The 26,063-nt window shown below is 38.8% G+C and overlaps 1 protein-coding gene across 2 annotated transcripts in view; it reads left to right on the top strand.

Annotated features, from left to right (window-relative positions):
• The window catches only part of plcg2 (phospholipase C, gamma 2), a 48,650-nt gene that overhangs the window by 7,463 nt on the left and 15,124 nt on the right, over positions 1 to 26,063 (top strand). For both annotated transcript variants that reach the window (XM_088614508.1, XM_088614507.1), the window contains exons 2-18: positions 1,982 to 2,180; positions 12,099 to 12,242; positions 12,443 to 12,536; positions 13,201 to 13,248; positions 13,603 to 13,687; positions 14,260 to 14,343; positions 15,092 to 15,135; positions 15,937 to 16,009; positions 16,293 to 16,394; positions 16,721 to 16,839; positions 17,738 to 17,823; positions 19,044 to 19,161; positions 19,707 to 19,875; positions 20,007 to 20,123; positions 20,803 to 20,886; positions 20,982 to 21,160; positions 21,354 to 21,554. In XM_088614508.1, coding sequence (XP_088470634.1) covers positions 1,997 to 2,180; positions 12,099 to 12,242; positions 12,443 to 12,536; positions 13,201 to 13,248; positions 13,603 to 13,687; positions 14,260 to 14,343; positions 15,092 to 15,135; positions 15,937 to 16,009; positions 16,293 to 16,394; positions 16,721 to 16,839; positions 17,738 to 17,823; positions 19,044 to 19,161; positions 19,707 to 19,875; positions 20,007 to 20,123; positions 20,803 to 20,886; positions 20,982 to 21,160; positions 21,354 to 21,554 — 1,931 coding nt within the window. In that variant the 5' untranslated portion in view covers positions 1,982 to 1,996. The remainder of the gene's footprint in view (positions 1 to 1,981; positions 2,181 to 12,098; positions 12,243 to 12,442; positions 12,537 to 13,200; positions 13,249 to 13,602; positions 13,688 to 14,259; positions 14,344 to 15,091; positions 15,136 to 15,936; positions 16,010 to 16,292; positions 16,395 to 16,720; positions 16,840 to 17,737; positions 17,824 to 19,043; positions 19,162 to 19,706; positions 19,876 to 20,006; positions 20,124 to 20,802; positions 20,887 to 20,981; positions 21,161 to 21,353; positions 21,555 to 26,063) is intronic.

Raw genomic sequence — 26,063 nt, 5'->3', positions numbered from 1 at the left:
CTCTCTATACTCCCTATACTTGCATTTCCTCTTACTGTAAGTGAAACGCCGTGTCGACCTATCAAACATTGGTTAACCCTGCTTCTCCTGGCGTGCTGTCAGAGATCGTGTTGGCATCATCCAATCTTTCACGTGTAATGATATGCACAACTTCACGCTTCTTGTCCTTATGTCTCACGGCTTTCTTAAGAACCCTTGTCTTCTACAACTGATAGTGTTTGGCAGTGGACTCAAGTTAAAAAGTCAGGGTTGTATTGATATGGCTCAAAAAACAAACATTTACCCCAAAGAAGAAATTGACAACATACCTCAGGACTGTGCTAAATGATATTAGCATAAAATAGGTAGAAGTGATATAGGCCCCAGAAGAATTTAAGATGAACAAGTCGGCAGGGCAATGGTATACTACCAAATGTACTTCCAGAAACACGAGACGTTCTTCATAGACCATTAATAAAACTCTTTCAGTGGTCACTGGACCAAGGATGTAGAGAAGGCAGGTCTCGCTTGACTAATGTAGGACTTCTTTGAATGACAAACAGCATAAAATTAGATTTTCAAAAACTCTTTGTTCACCATTAGAAGTTAAATACACTTAAATACTTAATTTAAGAATTGATAAGTGATCAAATACATTCCCATGCTTAACAAAATGTCATACTATGTAACTGATGTGAAATATTTAGTTGTTGAATAGAGAAAACCTATGAGGAAATGTGACTTGAGTGTTCAAAAGCCTTTACATATCTTCAGAATCAATAGTGAATAGTGATAGTGATATTTGAATCACTTAACTACTCGCAAACAAATGGCTAGAGGCCCTTCAGCACAAATAGCTTGTACAGCCTTGCTTATTTATAACATTTAACACGTTTCAGGAATAGCCATAATACGCAAATCTTCAGGATGGGTTGATATTACTTTAAAAACGGAAAACAGAAATAGATTTTAGATCTTGGATCATTAAACCCTGAAGGACTTAAAAATGATTTGGACTTTGTTTTGTTTGTATCGGTACAAATGATGTGAAAAAAAATATTTGGATTTGATGTCTTGATTAGTTATGTTGTTAATGTTAGTTACACTTTAGCATGCACGGTAGATTGCTTTGGTGGAATTAAAAAATTGATTGGTGTATAAACCCACCTGTATGAATTTATGGTTTGTATGCACCTGATTTATTTGTTCAAGCAAATACAGTGCTAGAATCTCTGATTTAATCAGCAATGTTTATAATTTACATTGTGAATAATTTATGGACCAATGTATGATGATGAATTTGTGGTCTGCCTTATGAAACACACTGAGAGTAAACATTTTAAAACATGTTTCAATAAACCATTTACTTTTCCCCTTTAATTCACAAGTAATTCTGTGTTACTCTATGTGCATTCACATACCTGCTGTACAACAGACAGGTTCCCAGAGGTCAGTTTGCAAGAGAAAGAGCTTCCGATAGTTAGAAAAAGCAGGTTTATCTTTACTCCCCAGCAGAGACAATACCACAGGATGCAGGTGAACACACAAGTAAAGAGGCCACTCACACTAGGCAGCTTGTTATTCAGCAGAAATATCTCTGTGGTCACTTACTGAGAAGCAAACATATACTGTATCACTGTTGTGTGGGACCATTGATCCTGTCTCTGGGCTGCATGTTAAAAGTACCTATTAATTATAATCAGGTGTAGAAACAGTTTCTGAAAATAAGGAAAATGCCCAGTGAATTAGCCCAAATTTTCTGTTTTGTTAACTCTGTTTCCAGACAGGCTGAAGTGAATAGTTTTTTTTAAAAAAGTACTGTACATGCTGTATACTTTTATCCAGATTTTTTATCTAATAACAATGTCAGTTAATCAATTAATTCTGAGTTAGAAGAAAGGTAATATTATATCAGCTTAAGCATTTTCCATTATGTCTGATCTTTATTTGATTGTGATCTTTGCTGGAAATCCACTAAGTTTTTGCATTCTGTCTCCTTCAGCTCTCCTGTGGCACGATGGCGGGGGTCTCGAGCATAACCAATATGACCGAGTATCAGAAAAGCTCGATAAAGAGAGAGCTGGAGATGGGGATTGTTATGACCGTCTTCAGGCAGAAGGTGGAGAGGCTCACTGTCCAGGTTATCATGGAGACGCGGCAGATTGCCTGGACCAGAACTTCGGACAAATACGAAGGAGTCTGTAAGTGAAGGGTTGGAATATCCAGTCTTGGTCCTAGAGGGCTACAGCCCAAGCAGGTTTTGCAGGTCTCTATAAATCATCACTGGAAATGGAAATAGCTATTTGACTAGTTCAGCTAAGATGCCAAGTTGTGGCATTGGGTAGTTGAGAACGGGGTTAGATTGTAAACGCGTCGACACAGGTGACTCCTAGAGGTAGGATTGGACTGCCCCCTCAGATCAGGTACTGAATGGCTTGCAATCTACTAACTGCATAAAAATGTATTCGTAAAGAACTTCTTATTTAAAAGAAAAAAAAGTCAGGTGTTGACAAAATACAGTGTAACAGAGTACAGATCAGAGACAGAAACACTTAATAAAAAACTGTACTGTTAGCATAAGACAGCTTGAAACATATATATTATACTATTCTATTCTATATTCTTAAAGAGGTCATCCAAGTCTTTGAAGTTCTGTATTCTCCCTAAAAACACACACAAGGTCCAAAACTGTACATGCGATAGACTACTGATAATTAATGTTTATTAAATGTCAGCTAAATGTTCAAGTTAATTCTGTTTGATTAATTATATTCAACCTTCAAAACACAAAGTTCGTAACTCCAGGTGTCAGCCGGAGCCTCTTTCAGGCCCAGTGAGCTGCAAAAGTCAGTGAGTGCTCATTACCAAACTCGTATAACATACACATTGTTACTTCACTTAACCCAGCAAATTTATTGTTTTACCATTTGTGTCTCTGTAACTTTTCCCCAATTTCCTGAACAAGAGCTCTGTGGACACATACAACTTCAACACAGTTCAGCATTACTTCCTTAACTTCCTTAACTATGTACACAGTTCACACATCTCAAGTGACGTTTAACTACTAATGGTTTAAAAGGGGGACAGCATGGTGGTGGTTTTGCACTGCTGCCTTGCAGCGCTGGGGCCCTGGGTTCAATTCCAGACCTGGGGTCCTGTCCGCATCGAGATTGTACGTTTTCCCCGAGTTCACACGGGTTTCATCCAGCTGCTCGGTTTTCTCCCACAGTCCATAAACATTCTGGTGGGTTAATTGGCTTCTGAAAAAATTGGCCCTGGTGCGAGTGTGTGCTCGTCTGTGTGTGTGCCCTGTGATGAACTGGCATCCCATCCAGGGTGTACCCTGCCCTGGGCCCGCTGCTTACTGGAATCGGCTCTGGTTCCCCTTGACCCTGTACTGGATAAACAGATAAGGAAATGGATGGTTAAAAAAAAACTTGGAAATCACATGATACCACATTTTGGTCTCTTAATCGGCGCAAACATATCTCTTAAAAAACATAATTTTGGCTTGAAGTGAGGTATTCAGGTGGAAAAAAAACATCAGAAATTGGAAGCCCTGAATGTCACATCCTGAACACACTCTAAGGTTTTTTTATAATGATGGATTGCACAATTGTGTTGTGTAGAGCTTTCACAGTTACATTTCCTGTCAGTACTCTTACACTCTCTCTCTCTCTCAGTAAGATTAGTCTGTTTAACTTTCATCTCTTAATATACTGATACACTATTTTAAATTATTACAGTCCGTTATTTTCTGTTCATGTCACAAAAGTGAACAGTTGTACCTCATTGAAAAAATCTAAAATAATAAACATCGCAAGAGTAACAAGATAAATAACAACAGGGGTTTAATGTAAAGACGTTTCCCATGAAATGAGAAAGTTGCTCCTCGGCTATTGGAAACATCAAAATGAAATTCCTGCAAATCTCCAAGATTTCTTCAAGACTTAAAAAAAACATTTTCCATATTTATCTTAACATGGTCATGAATTCTTTCACATTAATATTAAAAGAAAATTCATGTTTGAAGACAGCTTAATTTTTTCTGGTGAACGGGAGATTGAGGAACTGTGAATGTGTCTCGTGTGCTGGGAAGACTGGGATACAGTAAGCCACTGCAGGACACATTCAGATCTCTCGTGTTTCAGCCTTGCAATATATTTACACATATTTGACTAACTTCTTCCAAACAGAAGCAAAAATAGATGACTCAATATTAAAAACATTATCACTCATACATGTGACAGTTTTTTTCTCATTTAAAAGTCTTCTCTACAACGATACAACACATTTGAAACAGGTGTACAAGAAAAAGTTTTTGCTTAGAAACAAATTTACAATATCTTGCGTTCAGCACTAAACTGCATTCCCAGTCATTGTCTGATATAATATCCATACATTGGGCCTAGACATAACTGCAAAATAATCTTGCCAAAATTGACAAGGGTCACCTAGAGAATTGATTTATGCAATCAATCAATAAACACATTTTGTTTATGTATGGCATAGCCCCATTTATAGTTGTCTGAGTAATGTTAGTCTTACTAACCTCATGTTGCTTTTGATGCGGTGCTTTAATTGAATAAGAAATTGTCAAAAAAAATTGCATTTTGGGCTTGTTCGGGGGAATCCCAAGAAGACTTTCTCAGCATAGGCGCCCAGTTTCTCCGTTACTGTCAAGGAACACCGAAATAAACAACACCGAAACAGATTGAAATAAAAAAAGGCGACAACTAACTCTGCTATAAATGCAATATACAGCAGACCCAGTCAGTGCCTGCCCCGTAATTCTGTATTTCCTGTGAAAAATTAAAAGCTTAAAGAAGTTAACAAGTAACCAAATGCCTGCATGGTCGGCTGAACAGAGTTCAGGAAAGTCCGAGGGGTTTACGTGACAGGCTGTTTTTTCAGAAGGCCTTCGGATGTGTGTACCACACGTGGCTTTTATCTATTTTAAAAAATAAATCCCCGCCACTGTTTAACTTTAATCCACTCACAGCTGTACGAGCTGTTTCTTCGGGCTCTTACATTTTATCTCGAGCATTTAAACTACTGTACTTCACTTCGACTAAAAAAAATGATTTTACTTTTACTATAAAGAAAATAACTCTTGAGCGCTCGGAGATGGGGTTTTTTTCTTCTTCATCTTTTAGATTAAAAAAAGGCACCTGACACTGCCCTTGCTTCAGAGCGCTGTTCTGCAGTGACTGTGTGTTTAGTACTACTAGTGTTGTCCGCTGGGTGAACGAGGAAGTGTCAGCCGAGAAGTACTGTATACGGGCTGACTTCCTGCATGGGCAATGTCCGCAGCAGCAGGGAACCCGTATTATCATTACGCACAGATACCGTGTGCTGCTCTACTGTATCTCTGGATCTGCAGCCTGTCTCCGCACCTTCCCCCCATAATGCGTGTTTATTACAGTAATGCATGCCGCAACTTGTAATTGTAGACATCTCCGAGAACAAAAATCTAAAATGCCCGTTTTAAGTCTTATATATAAAAAATAATGCGCTGTGTTTGGCTGAATCTGACCTGGAGGTACAGTAGATTGAGTAAAGACGTAGCAAGGTTATAAACCCGACGTTTCAGCACCTAGGAGACGCTAGCACAGCATCAATGTATGTTGTGCAATTTTCTGTATGTTGCGGAATGAGCCTCAGTCTTGTTTCGTTTGTTGAAGTTTTTGAAAGTTTGGGAATTTGTGTGCCAAGAACGGCTTTTCATCTAAAACATCGGCTTGTAGGTTTCTGAGTGAAATCACTTGAAACAAAACGATTATTTCAGCTTCAATATCATAAACAAATGGTAGCCTTTTCATCTGAAGTGATAGAATCTCCACGAGACTGGCATACTGTAGGCAGTATTGTAAAATGTCTCTAAAATCAAATTCTTAAGTTTTAAGAAGTTTCTAATTTATGAACTTTAATCACCCAATTTTGTACCACAGGTGGGACGTGCATGATGGTTTTTCAAGATGAAAATCATATTATGTAAATTATTTTTAGTGTAAGAGTTTTCTGATGCTGTTCTGTAGTGAATAAGGAACGAATGGATTATTTTTCAGAAACGCTACTCAATTTTATTTGGTTTTTCTATGAAAAACATGACAACAATTTTCAAAGCACTTTGTGAAAAATGTGCTCCAAATTTTAAATTCCCAATGTTTGCATCAGCAAGCAGGGTTTATCAATGAGACACAACACATTTATTTTTTAGGACAATACATTGTGCTTTAAAAATAAAGTATTTGCAAATGTATCATGTATACTAATTCTGTTGCCCTTATATTGTGCCGATACTTTTTTGATGTTCATCAGGTTTCCCAACTCATAGCGAGCTGATGTTTAATTCAAGACGCAGGCCACGTTTCAAAGGCCACTTTCATTTATTTCTGATGTTTATTATTCAAATAGAGAGGAGGAAGGGTGTACGGTAGATTGACAAAAAAGTAAAAAAAAAACTTGCATCCGATGAGCTTTGCTTAAAGCATTCAAAAGGAGGGTTTCTCAACCAAGCGTGGCTTGAGAGATTTCAAATCATCTGTCCCTGTTGTAGCCTCAGTGCTACAAACTATAGGACTTTGCAGTGTTAAAATAAAATCACCCCTGCTCTTGAGATCGCAGTAGTGCAGCCTCTCATCTGTAACAGTCTTGACTTCCGTAGCTCTGAAATCGGCTGACCAGCGTGCAGCTTGCCCGGAATGTCTACTTTCTTCTGAATAGAAGAAAAAAAAAAGGCAATTTATCAGTGAATGCGTAGCACAGTATGCTGAGCTGTTTCCTAATTTTCTGATGCTTCCCCTTTTCCCCCCCCTGATATGCTGAAAGGGGCCTCAGCGGGTCTGCAGCCCTCTTCAGTGACATTCAGCGCAGCAGTTCTGCAGTGTGTCCACAGAGAGCTGGTCCCCACCAGGCCCGTCTTGAACCAAGTGTGCCTGTGCGTGTGGGGGACAACCCTAGACTTGCTGAAAACAAAAGTTCCTGTTTGGTTTGAATGTTAATAATAATAATTAAAAAAAAAAGTGTTTGCTTTTAAGCGATTACTCAATTACATCGGTGACCAAACATTTGATGGTTCTTCGGATAAATCTTAAAGTGACAATGTCCTGTTTTGGTCTTGATGTAGCGGTGAAAAGATCAAATAAAGGCAAACACTGAAGCGGGCAGCTTCGAAACAGATGAGCACAGCTACTGCACCTTATCACTGTCTGAATCACAAGGTGCTTTTCTTCCCAGTTTCTTATGACGTTTCTGTGGCACTGCATCATTGCCTGGTTAGAGATTGAGAATTCCATATGCCAGCAGGCATTCAAGCTGTTTATTTAAAAAAATAAATGGTATTTAAAACATAAAATATATTATTTATGGTATCTACTGGGTTCTAAAATGACCGTTTTTTTCACAATGACTTCAAACATAGGTACTGTAAAATGTAAAAAAGTTCTGCAGTTAAGGTGCCTATACTGTATAAATCATGAGTATGAATGAAGAAGATGCTTCCTTGTGTTTTCCCTGATGGCCAGTTGTCTGGAATTCATCACTGTGGGAGCTTCTCTGTTGTGGAAAGGTACTGTAATTATAATATTATAATAAATGAAATCGCACCCGTTCATTCTGAGTGGCCCCAAGCTGAACGCTTGCCAGCAGGGCTTCGTGTGAAAACATTTGAATCTGAATGAAATAGTATATTGCAGCTGGTTTTGTTTCATCATCTGTTTTTAAGTAGTTTGTATGTGGTTTGTTATGTGCGCGTAGCCTCATACGCATCTAAAAAAATATTTTTCAGATATGCAAAGGTTTTGTTTAATCAAAGTGACTTCCCTCAAAAAGTGTTTCCTTCCCTTATGTTTTGAACACCAGCTGGTTTCTTTGCATATTTTATTTTAAAATGTTAGGGCTGGTCTTTTCAGAATTCTCACCGATTATCTAAATGAGCTCTGGGGCACAGCTCAAGGACATGAATATATTCCATGGGAGAGTAGTTTGGAATATCTTTCTAAGTGAGCTAAGAAACCTCAGTGCCTGCAGGACACAGGCACGGGTCCCACAAGGATTCTTGTACTGTACTCAGCTAAATGTTGAACATGAACAGATAGATCAGACCTTATGTTCCAAAAATGTCTTTGAAAAGTATCTGTTGACCTATAGCAGCTGTAACATTTGAACAGAGGATATAGTAGTCCTTAAAAAGGAATAAGTTTCTGTATAATAGTTTCATGCTTACTTTGTATGATCACAATTACACTACAGAAACCTCCTCTGCAATTCTGGACTTAACCAGAATTTCCACTCCATATCATGTTGACATTAGCTGTATGGGGTTTACCAATAGAGGGTGCTATCCTTGTCAGTTTTATTATTATTAATAAATATTGTGATAATAAAATTGTTCATGCAAAACTGTCAGTGGGAAAGCCTGTCATGAAGGTGCAGGGAACAGTGTGCGTTTTTGTTGCCGAGTATATTGTTATAGGCTTAAAGCGGGGGTGACTTTGATTTTATCTGATCTCTGAGAAGGAATTTGCAAAGCAGCCTCACTGAGGCTTTGTGTCCTCTGGGATCACATTTCCATATGCATGAGGGTCACAAGCTTTTCTTTGTGCAAGCGGAGGGCTGAGGGTTTTGAAATAAACTGAGTAAAGTTTTGTGAACAATATGAGCAGTCAAGTGATAGTGTCTTGATTCTGGGCGAGATGCAAATCCCTCAGGGAGAAAGCCATCAGAATCTGCTTCCTTTTCGCAGGTGCCATTTCCTGTTCTGTGAGCAGTCGGCGAGCCAACCACAGAAGACCACAGAGCGCTCGCGTGTGTTCAGATCGCTCTTCCTGGTGCAGTTGAGAAGCCAGGGTCTAGCTTCTCATGCTTGAGAGGGTTGTGTTTGCCCCAGACAAAAAAAACCAAAACAACTGTCACTCATCCTTCAGTCATTATATTCGTCCTAAAATCTGTTCATGCGAGGCCTATCAATTGGTTAGGTGAAATAGGCAGGACATGACAAGATACAGCACCTCCCAAGATTGTACACTATATAATGTAAAGGGAAAATGGGAGCACCATTTGAAAATGAGCATGCCAAAATGCTGATTTTGACAAGAAATAAAATAGCTTTAATACTAAATTGCTTAGTGTAAGTCCTCGCCTAATATTATAACACTGCACCTGTTTGAGTACTTCAGCTATGCTTTCAAGGTTGTACAGTAAAAATTCCAGAAACATTTTTGAGAGGCTTTTCTTGGTGAGCATTGTCTCGAAGGCCTTTACAAGAATAGTACAGGAAAGGTGGCTAAACAATTAAATACAAAATGCATGGTGGCAGCACAAATAAATGGCTGTTATTGCTGCTGCCTCAAAACGTTTGGGTTTTGAACTGGAGTGCCTTCTGTGTCTAAAGAGATAATAATAATAATAATTGCTTACACTTATATAGCGGTTTTCTGGACACTCCACTCAAAGCGCTTTACAGGTAATGGGGACTCCCCTCCACCACCACCAATGTGCAGCATCCACCTGATGATGCGACGGCAGCCATAGTGCGCCAGAACGCTCACCACACATCAGATATCAGTGGGGAGGAGAGCAGAATAATGTAGCCAATTCATAGATTTCATTTTTGCAAACTTGAGACAAACAAACTTGGTTTCTGATGATGCTTGATAAGAGATGCCCTTCTTACAGTATCAAGCATCATCAGAAACCACGTTTGTTGTCATTTAGTAGAGGCTGTGGAACCTATCTTGAAATCAACCTAATAATTTTCTCTGGTTTATGTTTTTCTCAGCAGTGACAAGATGGCATAAAAATGTAATTTCCTTCAAGACTGAACAAAAAGGCTTAAAAAATGTAGAAATTGTAATTGAAAATTTTCAACTGTAATTGTAAGAAGGTTTCAAAAATGAAATTCAATATGAAAATAAACATTATTTGATAATATGCTCAGTCCTCTAAAACTATGGGGCTGTAAAGTTTTATAATAACATCTCTTTAGTTTCTTTAGTTGATGTAAATAGGAGGAACATTAGGAATAGGAAGGACATCTTTAGAATACTGCAATTAAACATCTATGAATCTCCAGTCTCCAGTAGGAGGTCTCATCCTTTAGATAAGGCATTAAACTTGAGGTCCTGACTATTTGGTCATCAAAGATCATCACGGATCCCATGTCTCAGGAAGTTGAAGGGTGTCCTGGGTAAATTCCCCTCTGTGCTCTTACAGTCTGGCCTACCTAAACATTCTTCCTTAATTCAGTTATAGAAACAATTTCTCACTTCCCTACGTGATCTAACAGCGATTAGATTCAATTTCAGTGCAGTGGGACTGCTGGCACGTAAGGGTGGCTGTCACCCAAGATCCCCGAGGAAGGTGCATTACAATAGCAGATGAAGTGGGTCCCCTCCTGTATGTTAAGTCTTCTAGGATCCTTTAGGATGTAAAATACTGCATAAATTTAAGGTTTATTCTGGAAAGATGGCACATAGATAGTGTAGATGAGGTAGCCCTCCTCATGGAACAATTAATTAGTACCTTGTATATGTATTGGCTTATTTCTTAAATGAAATGTGAAACAAAGTTTCACATTGAGTCTAGATGTGTGATAGAGTCGGATCTGATGGGGAGCTGCCTGAGTACCAGCAGAGCGCTTCTTAATCCTCTGCAGTGTGCTGGTGTGTAGCCGTCTGCGGAGATTTCTGTTCTCTGGTATAGGAGAGAATCCTTTCTCAGGTCGGAGTAATTGTTTGTGTTGCCGTTGAGGGGAACACATTCGGTCCTAAACTGACAGTGTCTGCGGGCGCATGGGGATCGTAAAGCGCAGGCCTGATTAGCCTCCGGTGTGATAGCTGCGCATTCCCACACGCCGCGGGGTGGGGAGTCCAGTGGAAGGTGTGGTCCACTGTCACAGTGGACTTTATTTATTTAACTTTATTTTATTAAGCTACAGTCTACAGTATGTTACTGCACACACACTTATGGGGAGTTAGTCACTGTGTTTTTGTACGTAAATTTGGAAGACATTTGTATTGCATTCATGCCAAATAACATACAGTAGGTCTCGACGTTTGGAAAGTTTTGGTGCAGAGAACCTTCGCTAATAACTACATTTGCATATAACCAAGTCTGCTCCTGTATCTTCCCATAATGTACTACAGTATATATACAGTATGTATGGATAGAAGACATAAGTAAAAGTCCTATAATAATTGAAGTACTCAACTAAAACAAGCAACCCAACCAAAAGAAGAGGCTCACTCACTAGCTATTGTAGGTTTGTCTCACTATCCTAGTCTGTTGTGTCCTTAGTTTGAAAGCTACAGTTAACAGCCTTCAACCCTGTTTCATCCGGCTTTACTTTTCTTTCATCCAAGACCCCATCGGCCAGAGCCCTTTGCCAATAAGTGAATACTACGTTTGCAGATATTGAACCCTGCTGTAGTCTCCAAAGAAATGCAGTACCTGTTTGATCAGCGTTGCATGTGCTGAAATGAAAAATGACTGAAAAGGAACAATACAGTGATCAGATGATTAGCACTGCAGGCTCTTAGCTCCATAGTCCTATTTGTTTTTATTATCAGCTGTTCATATGAGTTGGCAAAAACTTGTGTAGCTGAATGAGTTTTCAACAGGTACTCTAGTTCCCTCACACCTCTGAAGGACAAGGTTGTTACAAAGATTCTTTTCCAAACCACAAACGGAGAGTGCCACTCTCCCTCTGTGCCCTGTTAAGAACATATAGATTTGTGTAAAGGGACTTGTGTAAAGTCTTATTTTAAAATACTAAATGATGTTATTTCACAGATGTCTGGGACAAGAAATTTTAATCTAACACTTTGCTCTCTCTGTTGCCCACAATTCTGTGCACATCATTTAGCACAACACCAAAACAATTTATCATTCATGCACAGCATCTAGCTTCCCTCCTGCCACTCCAACTTCACACTTGCAATTGCCTCCCTAGTTCATTCCTCTTAAGTGAAGGAAGGGGGTCGTGACAACAGTGACGGATTAAGTCTGAAGTGTGCTATCCCTTTATATGTTTATACTGAAACCTCTGATAGAAAATAATGTAATTCTAGTGCTTTCCCTATCTAATTCACACTTGTTCCTTGTTTTTTTTGTTTCAGTGGATTTACATGAGATCAGAGAAATACGTCCTGGAAAGAACTTTAAGGACTTTGAACGGTTTAAAGAAAGATGCCTTGATGAGACCACCTGCTTCACCATTTTCTACGGATCCCAATTTGTCCTCAACACCCTAAGCCTCAGCGGTATGTGTCAGGCTGTTGTAATCTCACGAGAAGCTTGGTGAAAAAGAAGGCTGCAAAGGAGTTTGGCTTTTGGCTTCATGAAGTAGACAGTGAGATTCTAACAGCAGGACTTGTTTCACTTCATCAGTGTGGATAAAACTGGCCTTTTTCCACAGTTTTCTAACTACTCTTCACAGGCTTTGTTTTGTGTCTCCCTGCAGCGGATACTCATAAAGAAGCAGAAAAGTGGCTAATTGGTGTGGAACTGCTAAGAGAGGAGACTGTGGCCGCTCCTACCCCAGACATTGTAGAAAGGTATTGTCTTTTCATTTTCAGTCTCTTTCCACATTGCCCGGTGTGCATCTCTTCTCTTACCTGCGTGTTGTGTGAAATCATTTACACAGTGTGTTTGCAATGTTACCCAAAGCAGCTTGTACTGTAAAGAAGAACAATGCAAATGCCCTGCAACTGCAAGAGTAGTTTTATTATTGTACTTTATTATAAGTACTGTACAATACACTGTGATGATATTGTAACAGTGTAAGTTTGGATTATCACACTACCGTAATAATGATGAATACTGTAGTAACGTACAGTTACTATATAAGAATCCATTTTGTCTTATGTAAATTTGGGTCTATGTAGAGATTTGCATAATGTAACCCTTATAAAAGATAGGAGTGTGGAACAGTGGAACAAATTTCTTATCAGTTGTATCTGTTCCAAATTTAATGAAAAGCATTAAAAACCTAAGTCATCTAGAGTACAGAAGCTGAATGTTTCTTTGCACCATACATCTGTCCTGTCCAGTGTGCCATTCTGACATACTGTACATCTAAAATATCTTCATTGATCTACAGTTGTCTATCAAAAATAACTGCTGCTCGTTTCTAGTCTTTCAGGTAGTGGCTCTGCTGATGTGAATGATTGTACAAATGTACAGTTTTATTCACAGCTGGTTTTGATTTTGTCCCTACAGCTGGTTGAGGAAGCAGATGTATTCAATTGATCAATCGAAAAAGAACAAGTAAGTCATTTCAACTGGATGTCCTTTTCTACCAGCTTTATTTTGTAATTTGGTTAGAAGACCCTCACACCTTCCTGATGTAAAACAGTTAAGCACAGCAAAGACAATTAATGGTCTTTTAATCTAATGTGTAGCCACCTGTACTAGCTGTGTGGCATTTAAATAAATGTGCATATAAATTGACTTTTTTTAAGTTTCTTTTGTACCTTCTGCGCTTTATAACATTTTCTGGATGGGTATGTGTCACCTTGTATTGCTAGCCAAAGGAACAATGGTCTCATCATGGTGTGAAAGGACTTTAAAGAGCCTAGTTGAGATACTCTGACCTCATTTTCACATCCGTGTTTTTCACAGGATCACTATGAAAGAAATGAAGTCCTTGCTGCCACAGCTGAATTTCAAAGTGCCCAATGCTAAGTTCCTTAAGGACAGGTTTTCGGTAGTTATCCATCATTGTTACCTTTATTTACTGAGCAATGCTTAACACTGCAACCATCTCCACTTTTTGGAGTAAAGTCTAAATAAATTTAATCTTAATTTGCAAACAAAAAACATGTAAGAACTCCTAATGTTTTTTGACCTTTTATTCAAAATGTAAGATGTAAAACATCCCTAAACATTTCAAAGAGTCTACAGTAGTTACAGCTTTACATTTGGTGGTCAGATTTCTAAAAAAGAAGTGTGCGTTAAAATGTCATTATAATTCTATTCTATTTTTCTATTAAATAGGGGCTATTTAAATAGAATTGTCAATAACACACAATAGTAGAGTGCAAGAACATTAATTACATTTAAATTTAATTAATTTTACTTAAATTAATAACACTGATCTTTGATGTATATATTTTCTGGCACAGTCTAAGTAGTAATGGCTATAATAGTATGTTTAATAGCATATAGAAACTTCAGTAAAATTATTGCTGTTACTAAAGTATATAAAATGTTTCTTACATTTCATCAAATTCTCTCTGTTTGTTTGTTCAAATATCTGAGATCTCATTTTTTGAATAGGAATTGTGTGCCCGCAAAGATGTCCTAGATTTTGAGCAATTTCATAAGTTCTACAACAACCTGATGTTTGACAATCAGAAATGCGTAAGCTGCTCTATTTTTTTTTTATTTCCTCTTGGCCTCGGCTCACTGTGAGAGATCAGCTGCCTGCTCCCCAGGGGTTCCACAGCATGTTCACTCTCCTCCTCTGACATGTTCAAAATGTAGTCCTGATCTTTCGCTGTTCTTCTGCTGAATGTGCACTAGTACCATTCTGGCTCCCAGAGAAGTGCAACACTAATATACAGTAATGTTTTACTGTGTCTTGTTTTACTGTGCATTTCCATTCCTGGGAAGAAGCTTGTCAGTGCAGCAGACTGCCGCATTGAAATAATGAGCAAATTAAATTGTGATGAAGCACCAAACCCACACGCCTCTCTATGTGAAAATGTGATCTTATGGACCGTGCAGGGCCTGGTGCAGAAGATTTAATTTGGTTGCTGTAATTGACCTCTATGCTAGTGGTGTTCAACCCTGTGTCTGAAGACCTCAAATCCAAAAAGTCGAAGAAGTCACCCTAAATCACCTGTTATTGACTAGTTAAACAATTAAGGGAGCTCTGGGAATTACTTAAAAAATCATCTGCAATTGGTCACATAACAAATGTTCAATGTGTTTAGAAAAGTATATTATAGTGCCTAGCTTTAATAATACCTGCCCTCTATACTGTGTTTCAAATGGCAGCTCTGTCATATTGAAAGCTTGCTTGGGCTGTGTACCTTGTTTTCTACTTGGTAGCTGTGAACTAGTGGTGCTGCCTTCTTGATGATACTGTTTCTCTGTTCACCTTCAGGTTCTCGAGGAGTTTAAGAAGGAGTCTTGCTCTTTTATCATGGGGTGAGGTTTATTTTCACTTTCAATACATTCTTTCCATCCCCTATCAAATAGAAATTAAAAAAGATAACTTTTTCTTAAGCCTGGAAAAGTGTAGAAAATGCAATTCCTTTTTCTTCTGCACCATCGGTGCTCTCCAACTTGACATGACCCCTTGTAGTGGTTTAGAAACTGAACCACAGTGCTGCAGATCTCCTGTACCCTCTCACTGAAACATACACTGTGCTTCAAATTGTATAAGATAGTAATGTGGCCTTTGTGGTTCAGCACTACAGTCCAGCAAGTTTATAACTGAGATTAATTCAACTAAGTTGTTTAACATGTTTCACATTCTTCTAACTTTAGTCATTGTACTTTTTTAATGTAGCACTGATCACATGAAATTCTGTGGTCTTCTGAAATACAGTGATCAGGATAATAAAGGTGGATAATTTATACAGCATATAACATCAGCACTTTGCTTTGATGTCACCCTTACCACTATAATTTTGTAATTGTGCAGTGAATGGGCCAAGAACAATCAGATCCTGCAATGTGTCTTTTTGCCATTCGTAGGCAGCAGTGTGGAGGAGTGGTTAGGGTTCTGGACTAGAAGGCCCTGGGCTCAGGTCCCATATGGGGCACAGCTGTTGTACCTTTGAGCAGGGTACTTCACTCAGATTGGGTCAGTGATGATGCTTAGCATGCTTAGCTTAGCAGTAAATGAATGCAAATACAAGTTGTCTTGAAGGAAACGTATTTGCCTGACATGATGAAGATAATAATAATGATTTGTTTGTTGTCTCTGTCAATGATGTTGCTTAGTAACACTGACAAGCCAGATGCTTCAGCAGTTCTTCTGTATGATTTCCAGAGGTTCCTCCTCTACCAGCAGAAGGTAAAAGCATTGTTCTGTTTTATCTTTTGTGCAACAATGCATAGTTCCCTGAAATATGATCTTTTGTTTTAACAGTCACCACCAAGGGGATCTTCTTTATGTTTTTTAATAATACTGATAACAAAGACAAGGCTACTGTGCCTTGACAGTTGGGTTAATGTGTTGAACAGGCTTTGCTTCTCGGGACACAACTGGTTTGCCTTCGCTGGCTGTAACCTAGGCTGATGATTTTTGATAATTCATTCATTCCAAACTTTCATGCTGTACTTTTCTTGTACCACAGGAGAATTGGGCCACTGACCTAAACATGGTTCGGGAGCTCATGACCACCTTTATTGATGACACCATGAGGAAGACCAATGATCCCGAATTCAAAGTTAGCGAGGTACTGCTACCTTCTAAAGAAAACCTTTCTTCCAAATACATTTGTCGTTCATACATAATGGAACTTTCTGAAAGGCAATGTAGAATTAGACTAGGTCATCTAAACATTGTCACCGGCATCATAAAGCTCACAACTGAACATGAGGCAGTACCAATTTTTTTGTTAGACCTCCAGAAATGAGCTTGTATGGCCTGATTTGTCGCCCTGATGTGTAGCTAAGGTATAATGTAGCATGGCTGGAAATGCAAGTTCTAGGTTTTTCCAGATTCTCTAAAAGTAATGCAACAAATTTGTAACTATTTTTTTTTCTGCATCTTGCATTACAGTTCATGAATTACCTGTTCTCCAAGGAAAACTCTATTTGGGATGAGAAGTTTTCGGAAGTCTGTCCCCAGGACATGAATAATCCGCTGTCTCACTATTGGATCAACTCATCTCACAACACGTAAGGGATTTGTTTCTTCCATTTCCTGTCTTTACAGTAGCTGTGACTGGCCTTTTCTGCAGTGTATTTAGCCTGTGCTCGAGCTTTTAAAGATTTTATGTTGGGGTTTACAGTTTCAGTTTTTGCTTCTGGCCAGGGAAGTCTGTGTATTTTGGTGTATTTTTCTTTGAAGACCCCTTTTCCATGTCCGTGCCTTCCAATAATCTAGTGAAGCTTTAAATACAGTTCAAATCTACCAATGATCTGATGGTCTGATTTTCAGTCTGTTCCTCACAGCTGAGGGTTTGCGGCTGTGTCCTATTTCTAAAATGACATGAGGCGTGAGGTCCTGAAGCCAACACCCACATATGTCTGAAAAAGCTAAGTGTTAAGTGTGTGTGACACAAATAGTACTGCAACACTATCTACACAGCTTTACGTAAGTGAAAGCAAAGAGAAAGGAAGAGGATCCAATACTGACTGAAGTACACTCTCCTATGAAAAAGGAAATGCATGTTAGATATTTTTTAGCTAATACTTCGCTATAGGAAATGAATTGCATCGTATTTTACAGCAGCATGGCTATGTACATTTCTCCAGTGAGCTGTTGTGTTACATGCTCTCCATCTGTCCTCTTTCCTCTCTCTCCTTTATGCCTCTCCTCTCAGGACATGGTATTGGCTTTGACCACAAGGCTATGTAGTGTAAAAAGATTTTTCTATTGATAGTGTTTAAGACATTTTTCTGGAATATTCATGATGGTTGATGATTCCTTTATGAGCGAGTGTTCCAGAGAATATTTTTTATAGTGCCTTGTGTCTTTAAGCTTTTGTTTTTATTATCAGTTTCATTAACACTGTATTAGTGTTTTTTGTGAAGCAAATGTGATGTAATTAATATCTGTTTGTTGTCTCTTCAGGTACCTCACAGGCGATCAGCTTCGGAGCGAATCTTCTACAGAAGCGTATGTCAGGTGTCTGAGGATGGGATGTCGATGTATTGAGTGTCAGTTTCCTTTTATTAAAACCTTATAATTATATTGCATTTTATTTTACATAATACCAGTTTAAGCAACTATCGTAAAGCACTGTATACTATGTATAAACCACTGTGTGTGCTAAACCCACCATTTTTTTAATACAGTATAGCAGAGATTTGAAGTTGTGATAAAAATTGAGTTCTATAACCAGATAATAAAGTGTAAAAAAATGTTCAATGATCAGTGTTCAAAGGATGTCAAGATCTACAAAAAGAATTGCTAGTTAAAGTCAGTTGTGTCTTTAAGCAGTGACTGTAGTGACCAGTGAATCCCTATAAATGTCTGTTGTGGTGCTTTTACATTTACTTCTGTATAGCACTTTTCCTATTTGCAGTGGGTTCCTGTGGTCTTACCATGTGTCCACTATTTTATTACATCAAACATGGCTACATCATGGTGTAAGAAAGAAAAACAATGCTTAGAAATGCCTGTTGTGGTAAGTCAGAGTAGCAAAGTGCAATGAAGGCCTGTATGAAATACTGGAAGCCCTTTAGAACCAGAGTTGAGGAGTGAAAACCTAATAAATGCACCATGGGTAACAGGCAAAAGTCCACAGAGGAAAAAAACTGCACAGCTTTGGTTAGTGCACTTTTACTGGTCTGTTCTGCACTCCACAACTTTCTGTTCACTTTCTAGAAAAAAACAACTCTTGACTTTCAGTGGAAGACCAAAACTTTACCACTGAAGAAAGATTGGTCTTGAAGGTTCCGTTTCATTTTTAGTTACACGTATACAAGTTTCAGTGATCCAGCTACAGCAGCTTGTTAATTTACTTTCAATATTGTGTACTTCCAGAACCCATATTTTTATTTTCTGTTGCAGAAATAAGATGTAAAACAACGGCAGTGGTTAACAAAGAGCAATGCGTGTCTGAAACAGACCTGCCCATGTTGCTGAAGTCGATGCCTTAAAAGTCATTAATTGCTGGATGGGTTTTGAGGATCGTTAAAACCAGCCAGATGCACATGTTAATTTGGAACCTTTATTGTGTTTTGGAGCTCTTATGCTTTCGGATTTACACACTGTCCTATGGGATAAATGAAACATTCCCACTGGATATCTGTTGCATGATAGAAATGGTGTTTTTTTCATTTGAATGAATGCTTGATAAAAACAAAACTTGAGTTTCGGGCGATGTCTTGGGCATCCACAAAATGAACATCTCGCCATTTCCCTTGCTGCACAGTGGACTGCTGGGATGGCCCGGGGGAGCCCATCATTTACCACGGCTGGACGAGGACCACAAAGATCAAATTTGAAGATGTTGTGAGGGCGATCAACGAGCACGCTTTTGTTGCCTCAGAGTAAGTGTTCAGGCTTCTTGGCGATGAGGCTCTTGGGTGTCATACATTTAGGAGAGTAATTAGAATGATTTTGATAGTAGGATATGTCTTTGTATGTCTATTTCGGATCTTAGTATTTGGGATACGCCAAGTATGAATGTGTAGGAAAAATTTTCACGTTCTAAGATTTCTAAAATGTCCAGTTTTTTATCTTCCTTTGTTCTCTAGTTCAGATACGGAGTAACTCGAAATGGTTTGGGTTTTTTTCTCTTGTGTCTGCTGAGGCTTTAAAAAGGATTAAGTTAATGAAATAGATTTCAGCTTCGATTTTTAAAGTTTAAAACACACTAGTATCACTATATGAATACATTTCCTATAATCTGTGCTCTCATGAAATTCATCAAATTTGTAAAGTTCGCATCTGTGCTCTACACTTTCCTCTTTCAAATCAAAACTGCTAATTACAGTATATAGCATTATTCTGAAGAAAAAAAAGCACCATTTTCAATAAGATCATTTTTTTTTGTCACATTGTGGGATAATCTTGATCTGTCCGTACTGTGTAGGTACCCTCTCATTTTGTCCATCGAAGAGCACTGCTGTATTGAACAGCAGCGTCAGATGGCCAGAATATTCCAGGAGGTTTTTCAGGAGAAGTTACTGACAGAGCCAGTCGAACAGATTGCAGACCAGCTGCCCTCGCCCACGCAGCTGAAGGGCAGAATCATTATCAAGGTAATGCAACAGCATGCAGGACATGGGAAAGGTCAAGGACATTTTGTGGCCCTGCTCCCTGTTGTTGATCCTGTAACCATGCTGTGGTTCGGAGATTTCGCCTTGCTTATTCCTTCTTCTTCTGTTTGTAGCATAAGAAGCTGAGCTCAATTGATGATTTGGGGAGACCAGATGATGGGACAGGTCGAGGAGATCTTCGTAAAGGAGAGAAGCAGGGAGATCTGCTCATCTGGGACCCAGTAGATGAGGTGCAGTTGCACAACACTGAGCACACTGAGCATTTGTGTAGCACAACATATTTGCAGTACATGAACAAAATACAGTGCCCAACACTTGTAATGCAGTTACCCACTTCTCAGTAAAAATCATGACATCAACGACCCAGCTCTGTGCATTAATAATGTTTTCCAGTGATATACAGGTAGATTATAAAATGTCTTGCAGATGACAGCAAGAAAAATATTTTTGCTCATTTGAAAGCTACATCTTATACTGTACATACCCTCTATATTGAATATATGCTTTACATGTTCTGTAACCTATTTAATCTCTCCAGTCAAATCTCTTTTTCCCTCGTTTTACTGACTTGAATACAGTTTCCACAATTAACAATAAAGAAAAAAAAATGTAATGCAGAGGTATTTCAGCTTTGAATTTTAATGATCCCATTTTCCTGATGGCATTCATTTTTTTGGAATGAATGCCATCAGGCATCCTGTATTAGACAGTACCTTGTAACTATAGCACTCCCACAGAGCAAGCAGTCCTGACTGGTTGGTTTGTTTCTGAAACGCCAACAGGTTTCATTAAAGGGAGAATCTGGTGTTGAGTTGCCACAGTGCATTTTCAAACCGGCCTTGAAGCCTGGGGAAGAGCTGTTTGCCAATCCTCTCTTGGGGATACCTCAATGATCGTTCTGTCTTTTAGCAATGGAACCGACACTACTGTAGGATTGCTGGTGACAAGCTGTACTATGCAGAAGAGTATGAAGAAGAAGAGGATGCTAAAAAGGTGATTTTTTCTTCTTGGTTTCACTTTTCTCAAATTATTTAAACATTTACTGGACAACACCTGAACTTCAACCACATGGTTATGTGTCTTTCCAGAATGTGAAGAAGTCGGAGCTGCACTTCACGGAGAAGTGGTTCCACGGTAAGATGAGAGAAGGCCGGCAGACGGCAGAGAGGCTCCTGCAGGAGTTCTGTGCAGAATCCGGGGGCAGAGATGGGACGTTCCTGGTGCGGGAGAGCGACACCTTTCTCAAGGACTTCACGTTGTCATTTTGGTATTGTGTGACCTCCTCCATTGGCTCGTGCAGCAAAGACGTGTTTTAGTAGGCTGTTAATGCATAACATATTATGCATTACTGTGCAAATGTTTATGGTTCTATATTCGGTTAAAGTCTCTATTTTATTTATTTGTTGGTTTTTTTGTGTCGTGGGTGAGTTCCGATCTGTGGTCGATCTGTCGTCCTCCAGGAGGGGCGGAAGAGTTCAGCACTGTCGCATTCGCTCAGGAACGGAGAACGGCAACACTTTCTACTTCCTGACGGAGAACCTGCACTTCGACAGTGTCTACAGCCTCATTCTCCACTACAAGGAGAACCCGCTGCGCTGCCTGGAGTTTGACCTGCGGCTCACTGATGCTGTGCCCAGACCCAACCCCCACGAGTGCAAAGAGTGAGTGCAGCGCTGCCGTTTTCAAGTGCATGTGGACGAACTAAGAGCATAAGAAAAGTTACAAACGGGAAGATGGCCACGTTGCCCATCTAGTCTGTTTTGTAGTTAATAGATCCCAGGATCTCATCCAGCCATGTCTTGGAAAAAAAACACAGTAACATGGCTGGGTAGCTTGTTTCATACTCTCACAACCCTTTGGATAAAGATGTGCCTCCTAAATGTAAATGTGCTTCCATGCAGTTTCTGCTTATCCCCTCTGGCTCGTGTTTACTCTGAAGAAATCCGATGAGTCGACTATTCGATGCCTAAAAATGTTTGGTTCTTTCAGTCTGACGGTGTAGGACATTCCCTAAAGCCCCTTAGCTGAATCTTATTAAGCATAGAAGGTGTGAGCCTGGTCAGTACTTGGATGGGAGACCTCCTGGGAAAAACTAAGGTTGCTGCTGGAAGAGGTGGTAGTGGGGCCAGTAGGGGGCGCTCAGCCTGTGGTCTGTGTGGGTCATAATGCCCCAGTATAGTGACGGGGACACTACACTGTAAAAAGGCGCAAAACCGAATGTAAACCGAAGTCCTGACTCTCTGTGGTTATTAAAAATCCCAGGGTGATCTCCAGAAGAGTAGGAGTGTTACCCCAGCGTCCTGGCCAAATTTCCCCCTGGCCTCCTAATAATCTCAGTCTATGAATTGGCTTCATCACTCTTCTCTCCTCCCCACTGAGAGCTGATGTGTGGGGAGTGTACTGGTGCACTATGGCTGCTGTTACATCATCCAGGTGGGGCTGCACACTGGTGGTGGAGGAGAGTCCCCATTACCTGTATAGCGCTTTGAGTGGAGTCTCCAGAAGATTATGTATTGGGTCTTTGAAACCAGGAAGTGATGTTCATTCCCTCATGTCTGAAAGGTTTATATCGCTCTGCCTGCCCCACGCAGTTCCTGTATGCCTCATGGTTAGGTGGTCATCTCTCAGTCATGTGGGTCAGAGCAAAAATAATTTCTGCTGCCTCTGCGTGTACAAGAACACGCATATTATTGCATGAGGACGACTTTTGCAAATGAGACCGTGGTCATTGTGGGATAGTTCTCTGGTTAACACAAAATTAAAGCGAGGTTTAAGCTGAAAACCACTTGCTGAAATTCAGTGTTTGCTTGGAGGTAACCTAGATGTCTCTGCTCACCTCATCTCATGTTCACCTGAAATGATGAATAACTCCAACTGGTTAATGCAGTTTACTCCCCCGACAACACAAAACTGACATAGTGTTTAAAAAATTACAAATTGTGTTTTTAATTTTAATTTTAAAGAGTTATACTTTAATTTTTAGTTAAAATAAAATATATTGCTGCAATTGCAAATACATATGGTTTTCATTACTACTGTTTTTTAATTAGCCTTAAGGAGATGCATTTTTAAACTCAAATTTTTAAAGTTGTTTTATTTCATACAATCTGTCAGTGAGCTAAATTGTTCGTGAAGATTCAGGTCAGTGCTATATTATAAGACCTGGAGGCATTCTGCCGTTGAAGTGTATTAGCAGACTGATTTGCACCTACACTGTAGAATAGAAGGCTTAACAAATCAGAATAATGATTGCCATGCCAAAGAATTTTATAAAAAAACTGTACATGTGTGTATCTAATATCATTAGTAACAGTGTGTAATTTAAGATAATACTGCAAACTAAGATCAATCAAAGTCACAGGAATTTTGCGTTTTAAGGACTGTCTTATTGTGTTTTATTTGTAAATACAGAAGTCAACATGAATATATTGTGTGTCTGTATCACCTGTTTTTTGGCATGCTAGCATTTGAAAGCAGGCTAAGCGCTCCAGAAGAAGGTGTTATTTAAATGACATTGTGACCCTTATAGGACTGGTGTGATTGCCTGAAAATAACTGTAAATAAATTTAATATTTCAACCAAGATCCTGAATCATTACCTGAGTCCATACTGTACATTTCAATCATGTTGTTAAAATTGTCAGTTTTAGTCAGCGATCTAAACATTTTTTGTATTTTTGTCCTCTTTGTCAAATAGTAAAATAAATTAATTTAAACAATGCTGGAATGAAAACTAGAAGGGTTGAAGTTTAATTAATTACTCAATTACTACTGTACCACCTGACCCCACTACTTTATAGGAAAAAAATACCTAAACTACATAACATAGAAAGTGCTTGCAAATTCTTACAGACACCTTCCTGTGGACACTTAATTTCTTTATTTGCAGAAAGGCTTGTTAATTAGCACTCAATATTTCTAATTGAAATTTTGATTTTTGAATTGTGCACATTTCTTGTACTGCTGATTAGAAAGCAGTGGTCTATGTTACCAGGCAGTGGTGAATATGTGAATTAGCAGACAGATGTTTCTGCTTAATAACACGGCATTAATAAACTTGACTGCAAGAAAGTGTGCTATGTGTGTGTACTATGTTCTTTGTGTACTGTAGCCTGTCAGAAAGTGGACAGTTTTCCATGGTCTGTATTTTAGATCACAGTTCATCTTTGAGACTGCTTTACTGAAATATACTGTTCTTTTACCATGGTATAGCACTGTAGGTAGATTATAGAACTCAAATTGGAGGGTTGTGTAAGTTACTGGAAAAAGTTTTGAAAGCCAACAGTGTTTTAAAGAAGCTGGTAATTTGCACATATTCTGTATGTATGGCAAAAATCAAATTAAAGAGCGAGCACCGATTTCTAGATTACAATATTGTGGTGTAAGGATTCACACTTTTTATATGATCTGTAAGTTGTATTCATTAATAAAATAGAAACAAAAACATATTTATATTTGTGTTGGTTGGTGGCTAGAGTGAAGGTGGGGCAAAGATGTCTTTGAGCCATTCTGCATATTTTCAGTATTTCCTAATTGTCTCGCATGATTTGTGTCAGGGTCTTCTTCATTTGTGTACTTGCTTGAATATATCATCTTTTTTCCTGCTAACTGAATAAATAACACATTTCCAGGAACTGTACAGGTGAAGCTAATTCATGTTGCTAAAAAACTAAAGTAATTCCATTGATGGAAAATTAATATTGTTTCTTTGAATAACAGTATTGTCACCCCATTTGGCTCTGTTTTTCAGTTTCAGAACAGCTTTTATGGGCTATATTTGGAGCATTTTGCTTTAGCTGTTTGTGAATTAAGTGCTCAAAAACATTAAGCACTTCAATAAAACTTCACAGTGCAATGGGATTTGTTATATATTTAGTAGCTGGTCACATTTGCACCGGCATTTTGCAAAAATTTAGATGTTTGGTACAAAGTGCAGAACTCTTCAGAAAAGCTCTCCAGCGAGTTGGAGATTTTCACTGTTGAGAAATCTTCAGCACCTCCATTAGAGGAAGTGTGTTGTGTGATAATTGCAAGTCTGATTAAAGAGGTCATGACATGACGCTCACTTGGTTTACTGGAGATGCCAGCAGCGTTCCAGATACAGGTAGTCTTAAACTATGTACGCTATAAGCATGTTCTAAATTCACAATGAATTCTAGTTAACTGTATACAGTATGTTATAAAACACTTGTGGCTACCTTAAAACAGCTTTTTAAGTGCAGTATACAAAACTATATTGCACTGTTGATCTAATTCAAACTTAAGTCAAAGACAAGTAAATATGTTGCATTTCCTTTCAAAGTTGATGAAATAACTACAGTATATTGTTTAAAATATATACAAATAACTTTTGTTAAAGTTCTTTTTGCTTGTGGAATACTTCAACTATTGACTGGATTTGAGGATTATTTTAAGATCCCCAGAAATGCTTAGAAATATAACTTTGAACTAATGTTCTGCTAAGAATATTCAAATAAGCAATTAGTGTATTAGCACTACAGACTCTATTCAATAATTAGGAATGGCTACTATCAAAAAATACATAATAATAAAATTACTAAAAATGATTCAATAATAAAGTACTCAAGTTATCTTAATGCACTGAATCAATAGAGTGTAGTGTTGTTACAGGGAAATTAGCGCCACATTTTCTGTTCAGGTTGTACAAAAGGAAAGCATTGTTGTTAGTTTGAAAACATTCATTTTTTAATTGAGGGGCAGATAGAGGGGGGAATTTAATTTCGGGTGTTTTATGCCAAGGCACTCTTGTCCTGGTTGATTTTACACCTTAGGTATTGAGTAGGAATAATGTCATGTCATTTACCAAACCGCTTAATCCCATACGGTGGCGCGGGAAGCTGGAGCCTGCCCAGCAAGCAACGAGCGCAAGGCAGGGTACACTCTGGACAGGGCGCCAGTCCATCGCAGGGCCAGTGCAGGCCAGTCATGCATAGGGACAATTTGGAGGCCACGGTGAAGGCAGAGGGGAGAAATTAGTCTATTTCTATTAGTCTATTAGACATTGAGATAACTCCCTACTCCTATCGAGAAACGCCCGGGGATCTTTAATGACCACTGAGAGTCAGGACCTCGGTTTAACGTCTCATCCGAAAGACGGGATAAGAGGCTTTACGTTTCTCTTAATTACGACATTTACTTCTGTGTGTTAAA

This window comes from Lepisosteus platostomus, chromosome 20 (assembly GCF_059453375.1).
Source record: "Lepisosteus platostomus isolate fLepPlt1 chromosome 20, fLepPlt1.hap1, whole genome shotgun sequence".
In the NCBI taxonomy this organism is placed as follows: Eukaryota; Metazoa; Chordata; class Actinopteri; order Semionotiformes; family Lepisosteidae; genus Lepisosteus; species Lepisosteus platostomus.
This window is presented reverse-complemented; position numbering and strand designations above follow the sequence as displayed.